Source organism: Myotis lucifugus, unplaced genomic scaffold (assembly GCF_000147115.1).
Source record: "Myotis lucifugus unplaced genomic scaffold, Myoluc2.0 scaffold_4889, whole genome shotgun sequence".
Taxonomy (NCBI): Eukaryota; Metazoa; Chordata; class Mammalia; order Chiroptera; family Vespertilionidae; genus Myotis; species Myotis lucifugus.
The window spans coordinates 2801-10245 of record NW_005875937.1 but is presented as its reverse complement, the minus strand read 5'-3'; the positions used below and the strand labels follow the sequence as shown (position 1 = coordinate 10245).

Below are 7445 nucleotides of genomic sequence, written 5' to 3'. Positions count from 1 at the left end.
CGCAAGAATCAAGCCAAAGATTTGAAATTCGAAGAAGCAAAAAACACCCAACCGGAAAAGCAAAATGAAAAAGAATCCGAAAATACGAAGATAGTGTAAGGAGCCTCTGGGACAGCTTCAAGCGCACTAATATCAGAATTATAGGAGTGCCAGAAGATGAGAGACAGCAAGATATTGAAAACCTATTTGAAGAAATAATGACAGAAAACTTCCCCCACCTGGTGAAAGAAATGGACTTACAGGTCCAAGAAGCGCAGAGAACCCCAAACAAAAGGAATCCAAAGAGGACCACACCAAGACACATCATAATTAAAATGCCAAGAGCAAAAGACAAAGAGAGAATCTTAAAAGCAGCAAGAGAAAGAGACTCAATTACCTACAAGGGAATACCCATACGACTGTCAGCTGATTTCTCAACAGAAACTTTGCAGGCCAGAAGGGAATGGCAAGAAATATTCAAAGTGATGAATACCAAGAACCTACAACCAAGAGTACTTTATCCAGCAAAGCTATCATTCAGAATTGAAGGTCAGATAAAGAGCTTCACAGATAAGGAAAAGCTAAAGGAGTTCATCACCACTAAACCAGTATTATATGAAATGCTGAAAGGTATCCTTTAAGAAGAGGAAGAAGAAAAAGGTAAAGATACAAATTGTGAACAACAAAAATGCATCTATGAACAAGTGAATCTAAGAATCAAGTGAATAAATAATCTGATGTACAGAATGAACTGGTGATTATAATGAATCAGGGACATAGAAAGGGAATGGACTGACTATTCTTGGGGGGGAAAGGGGAATGGGAGATGTGGGAAGAGACTGGACAAAAATCGTGCACCTATGGATGAGGACAGTGGGTGGGGAGTGAGGGCGGAGGGTGGGGCGGGAACTGGGAGGAGCGGAGTTATGGGGGGGAAAAAAAGAGGAACAAATGTAATCTGAACAATAAAGATTTAATTTAAAAAAAGAGAATAACCCAGTTAAAATTTAAATTATGAGTTTTTTCTCAAAATGCAAAATTGTTCTTCTTTGACAAAAGTAAGAACAGAAATCATCTCATGAGCCATGAAATTGTTGCAATACTTACAAATATTTCAATGCTGGCAAATTAAAAAGATATGGATCTTGAACAGTCATCAGAGGATTTTCATGTAGAATTCTGGAAAATGCAATAGAATTAAAATTATCTGCATTTTTAATAACTGTTATGAAAGTTTATATTCATTTTGTTGGTTCAAAACGTGAAGGTTAAAAAAATCATTTTTGGTCTATTCCCAGAGATCACCCTTAGAATCTGTAAAGCATTCTCTTTTGTTGTTGTTAATCTCACCTGAAGATATTTTTTCCACTTCTTTTTTTAGAGAGAGTGAGAGAGAGAGACAAAAAACAACAACAACACATCGATGTGAGAGAGACACATGGGTTGGTTGCCTCCACCACATGACCCAATGAGGGCCAGAAATAGAACCTACAACTCAGCTATGTGCCCTTGACCAGGTATTGAACCCAGAATCCCTTTTTGTACGGGCCAATGCTCCAACCACTGTATAACACAGGCCAGGGCTACAAAGGATTCTTAATTGGGGAACTACCCAAGTCTCTGACTGATAAAGTGCAGAAGAGAAAGTAAAAAAAAAAAAGAAGAAGAAAGAAGTGGATAGCAAAGAAAAATATACTGAAGAACCTTTCAGATTGAAAACCCCATTAGTGACTATGCTGATAGGAAGCTCCTGCTCTACAGAAAATACCATTTCTTTTTTCTTTTTTTCAATATTTCTTTATTCATTTCAGAGAGGAAGGGAGAGAGAGAGAGATAGAAACATCAATGATGAGAGAATCATTGATATGCTGCCTCCTGCACACCGCCTACTGGGGATCAAGCCTGCAACCCAGGCATGTGCCCTTGGCCAGTATTTAAACTGGGACCCTTCAGTCCCCAGGCCAATGCTCTATCCACTGAGCAAAGCCGGCCAGGGCAAGGAAATACCATTTCTAATGTCCTAATAATTCAAGGTGCTTTTCTTTCATCTCCAGAAATTTTTTTAAAATATATTTTATTGATTTGTTACAGAGAGGAAGGGAGAGGGATAGAGAGTTAGAAACATCCATGAGAGAGAAAAATCGACCAGGTGCCTCCTGCACATCTCCCACTGGGTATGTGCCCGCAACCCAGGTACATGCCCTTGACCGGAATCGAACCTGGGACCTTTCAGTCCACAGGCTGACACTCTATCCACTGAGCCAAACTGGTTTCGGCCATCTCCAGAAATTTTTTAAAATCCAGTGTAAACCATCAAGTTAAATAGAAAAATAGACAGAATTCTTTGGTTTTAGAGCCACAAATGGGATGGATGTAAGAGGAACTGGTGAAAGACATGCTCCTATCACATACTCCTATGTGTATTCTTGCATCACAGGCTTTCTTATAGTATATGTAATCACCTATTTACTTGTCAATTTCTTGGACTATTAGTGCCTGACATTTACTAGGAATTTAATGGATGTTTGTTTAAAAATAAATAATATTTTGATTACATATCAATTAAATAAATAAATTTCTTAATTGACACAAACTTTTATTCCCAGTGCTGAAATAAATCTTCCTCTCAATTCAGTATTACCACCCTCCCCCCTCAATTCTTGAAAACAAAGAAGCCCATGCCAAGGGTCAGTTCTGGGAAAGCAGAGCATGGCATATGTCAGTTAGACAAGTCTCTTGGACACTTTGTACCTTAGTTTCCTCATTTAAAAAAGAAAAAAAAAGAATGGCTCTTAAGCCATTCTTCTCGAGTTCAAACTGAGCTTAATCCCAGCCAACCAATCACTATATGAAGTTTTTACACATAGCTTTTTACATGTGTTCATCTTCTATTTCACTTACAACTTGTGTAACAGCTGCATTCCATGCCAGGTCTGAAATGTTCCAAAGTTCACTTTGGTGATTAAATTGCAACCAAGATTTCTATTAAAAAAAGACAAGAGCAAAAGAAGAGACAAAAATTCTTTCAGATCACTTATCCTTTAGCAGAGATTCTAATTTATATATGATAAAACAACCTCAATACTCCCTCTATACACTAAAATTCTTACTATGGGAGATATTTGCTTATGGTTTATGCTTTCATGTGGTGCATTAGATACAAAAAAATGCATCTATTAAACTGATCTATATTTCTCTCAAATAAGGCTACACAACCTCAACACTACTGACATTTGGGGCTAGATAATTCTTTATTATGGGGAACTGTCCTTTGCCTTGAACAATAATTCTGGCCTCTGCCACTAGATGCCAGTAGCAAATCTACAGTTCTGACAACTACAACTCTCTTTGGCTATTGCCAAGTGTCACCTGGTGCAAAATCACCCTGGTTGAGAACCACTGCTATAGTATGGTTCATACTGTTTTTAACTTTTTGAGGAAAGTCCATACTGTCTTCCACAGTGGCTACACCAGTCTGCATTCCCACCAGCAGTGGAGGAGGGTTCCTTTTTCTCCACAGTCTCACCAGTACTTATCATTTGTTGATTTGTTGATGATAGCCATTCTGATTGGTCTGAAATGTTATCTCATTATTGTTTTGAGTTGCATCTCTCTGATGATTAGTGACTTTGAACATGTTTTCATATGTCTCTGGACGTTCTGTATGTCCTCTTTCAAAAAGTGTCTCTTTAGACCTGTTGCCCATTTTTGTTGGATTATTTATCTTCCTTTTGTTAAGCTGTATGAGTTCTCTGTAAATTTTGGAGATTATACCCTTATTGGAAAAATCATTGGCAAATATGTTCTCCCATGCAATGGACTTTCTTGTTGTTTTGTTGATGGTTTCTTTTGCTGTGCAGATAGAATGGTTCATTCGGAATGTGACAGAATTCTCACATTAATCTATGCTAGAGACAAATGGGATTTTCTACATAAATTTAGTAGTTTTCTAGTAATAAAATTTTAATCTTACTTCAAAATAAATAACAAAAAGGTTTACAATTATGTTTTATGAAATTCCTAAACACAATGAGGTTATATTTATAACTTACATATATTGTAAAAGAGGTAATGAATCAAATGCATTCTTTTCAATAAATTCTATCTTATTGCAGGACAAGTCCCTAGAAAAAGTAAAAGAAAAATAGTGTTTAATTACTGATTAGTATCTAATTAGTAGGAATAACTGGTAGAGGTTACAATAATATTAGACTACACAGGTTTAGTCTAAACTGAAAACCTTAAGAATTGTGATTTGAACCATCCAGAACCCATTATACTGCCCTCACTCAAAAGTCTCACCATCAGGATCTTCACAAATACAACATACAACTATAGATCTGGATACATTTTGAAGGTATTTATCCCTGAGAGCAGAAGAATTGATTAGAAGACCCTTTGTGGTCTCATCAAATTTAGATTATGAGCTAAAGTTTATATCTTCGTGTACATTTATAAATGTCTAACATTAAAAAAAAATAGTCTCACATCTACACACCTCCCTGGTTTACTTCTGTGTTTTAGACAAATTCAATACCAGAAGAAATAAAAGATGCCTTTTCACATAACTAAAAAGGAAGTGACTGCTCTAAATAATACAGAACTTTGAACTAATACAGAACGTTGAACTAATGATACTTTCTATTATACTAATAGCAATTCATTTCTTATTATACATTGTTTTAATATCCATGTATTTAATGGCATCAGTTGTACAGTGGTCAGACAACAGAACACAACATGGTGCTGGATTTTTATTTGAAAACACCACCCCTTGTCTATAATTGACTGTCTTATTTCCATTGATTCCACTTTAGTCCCTCACTTTTCTCACTTTTCTCCTCACTTTTCTAACTGTCTTCTGACTGGTGTTTCCATCTATAATCTCCCCTTTGCTAAACCATCCTGCACACAGTCACCAGATTAACACTCCAGAAGTGATTCTCAAATACTAGTCAGCATCACTTGGGAACTTATTAAAGATTGAAATTCTCAGTCTGACTCTGGATCGACTGAATTAGTAACTGAGGGTACAGCTTGAGTTTTAACAAGCCCTCCAAGTGACTCTGTTGTAGGCTAAAGCTTCTCCTTGAGCAATGCTGTGATAACTTGGTACTTGGCATCAAAACTCCAGAAGATCTGGCTCGAATCTCTGCCGCCGCCTACGTGTACTCTAACGCTACTCAAGGTATATTGTTCCAGGCTCCTTTTGCAAGCTTATTCTACTCAAGATGTCTGTCCATTGATTCCCAATAGCCCTTCAAGGTCATGTTTAAACAGCATTGCTCTACTGACATCTTTGCTGATCCAACATAAAGTCTTTTTGCCCTTTGCTGTGACCAAAACCAATTTATATATTCATTTCTTACAAAATTTTAATAGAGTTACTTTTTGCATCCTATCTCCTCTAAGTATAAACTCCTTAAAGTATGGACTGGGTCTTGCTCATCAGCATTGTCTACTGACATGCGAACAGGTGCAAACTGAAATATTTATCAAATAAACGAATAGCTGGAAAGTAGAGAGAAAAATGATTTTTAAAAGAAATGTAGTTTTATTATTTCATGGCTCCCTCTTGTGTGCCACTGCAGCACATAGTCTTCCATTTAGTACTTGTGCTCTATGGTTTGAGTTGCTATGTTTATTTTCCCTATGAGAGGATGAATTATCAGAAGGGTAGGAACCCTGACATACCTATCTTGTGCCTATAGTTCTAGGTACAGTGCTTGGCATGTTCTGTTTTAGATTGCTTATTGATAGGCATTTTTTAATGGATGGGAATATTTTATGCTAGCATGAAAGAGGTAGCTTACAAAGTATTTCACAGTAGAAGTAATGAATGACATAACCTATTGAGCAGTTATTTACTTCATTTTATTTCCTCCAACCTGTATGGAAGGTTTGAAAGCGAGATAGCAAGAAGACCAATATAAAAGTGGATGTCCCTCTGAAGTTTGAAAGGTTTAATAACACAAATGACTATTTTTAGTGTCATGTGAGGCTCTTTATACCTACTTGCCTGAAGCCTTCCATATTTGCAGAAAGAATCCAGTTGCTAAATAGCATCATTAATTAGCCTAATAAGGATTAATGGCAGACACAGCTCTGGGTGCCATGGACAAAGAATCATAGTTGAGTTTTTATAGTAAAGAACATCTCCCTATTTCTAAGTAAATAGAATAATAGGCTAGCATTTCTTCCATGATAAGGAGGCTGAAGATATTTTCATTTTGTAATTAGTGAAGTCAGGGGCATTTCTGATATACTTACTTAGTGCAGACATTTCTAACAATGCCACTTAACCATCATTTTAAACATTTACTTTTAGTATTGGTATAACAATTCCTGCATTGAAATCCTCAACACCAGTCTGCTCTCTTCGTAATTTAATATGTTCTTAATAATATTGTTTACATAATTCATCTGCTTAAACATTTAATGTGTAAATGTTAATCTAATTTAGATTTAATTATCAAAAAATTTTGGGTTAATAGCATTCAAATAATGTAAATGCTTTATAGTTTCTTGTCCTATAGGAGGCAATTTGAGGTTAAGCTAAATTCCTCTCATTTGACTAAATCAACATTTTAAAACCTTTTATGTAAAGGTCAGACAGTAAATATTTTAGGCTTTGCAGGCCTCAAATAATCTGCCTTGCATATTCTTCTTTGTTTCCTTTCCTTCAAAGCCCTTTAAAAGTGTGAAAATCCTTCTTAACTTATGTGCTGTAAGAAACAAACAATCTGGGGGCGGAAGGAGGTGGCCAGGGAGAGGTAAATGTGGGGGAAAGGATACTTATGTAATACTTTATAAAATAAAGAATTTAAATTAAAAAAAAAGAAACGAGCAATCATGGGCCCAATTTGATTCATGGGCCCTAAACTAAACATAAATATAAGCAGATGGTATATGAACACTTACATAACAAGGCTCATATGGGTGTGTATCATTACTCAGACCTCATCACCACTTTTATTCCATAACTGAAGAGTATTTCCTATCAATATTTTGTCTAGAGGACAAAGCTGAAACTGAAAATGCATAGGAGATATTAAATGCTAGAGATGAGCTACACAGACTTATGGAATTGTAGAATTTTATTGCTGGAAGAAATTGTAGAAATTTTTTTCATTTAAAACCCTTATTTTATAGATAATATAACTAAAATCTCATAAGTAAATACAATTAACTTACAAATACTGGAGGGAAGCCAGGCCTTCAAATGAATCTTTACGTAATTCTCTCAAACTATTTGTACTGAGATTTCTGAAAAATGAAAAGGTTATTTCTGGATCAAAATGCAAAATAACTACAAGTATTTCCTGCACAGAAATATATATGGGGAAACCCGGGTAATGGTGCCCACGAAATACCCTAATTTTTATTTAATTAAAGGAAAATAATCTGTTTTTTTTTCAAACCTTTCTTCTCCCGTCCTCTTTTGCAAACAATATAGCATTCTAAAA

The 7445-nt window shown here is 35.7% G+C and overlaps 1 protein-coding gene across 1 annotated transcript; it reads right to left on the bottom strand.

The window, feature by feature from the left end:
- Positions 1-1086: 1086 nt before the first annotated feature.
- Positions 1087-7245, bottom strand: LOC106695928 (leucine-rich repeat-containing protein 37B-like; the record flags this gene model as incomplete). Its single annotated transcript, XM_014450901.2, has 4 exons — positions 1087-1158; positions 2881-2961; positions 4032-4103; positions 7174-7245. Coding segments are annotated over 4 exons (297 nt in total), but the record flags the coding sequence as incomplete, so codon positions are not given.
- Positions 7246-7445: the final 200 nt, after the last annotated feature.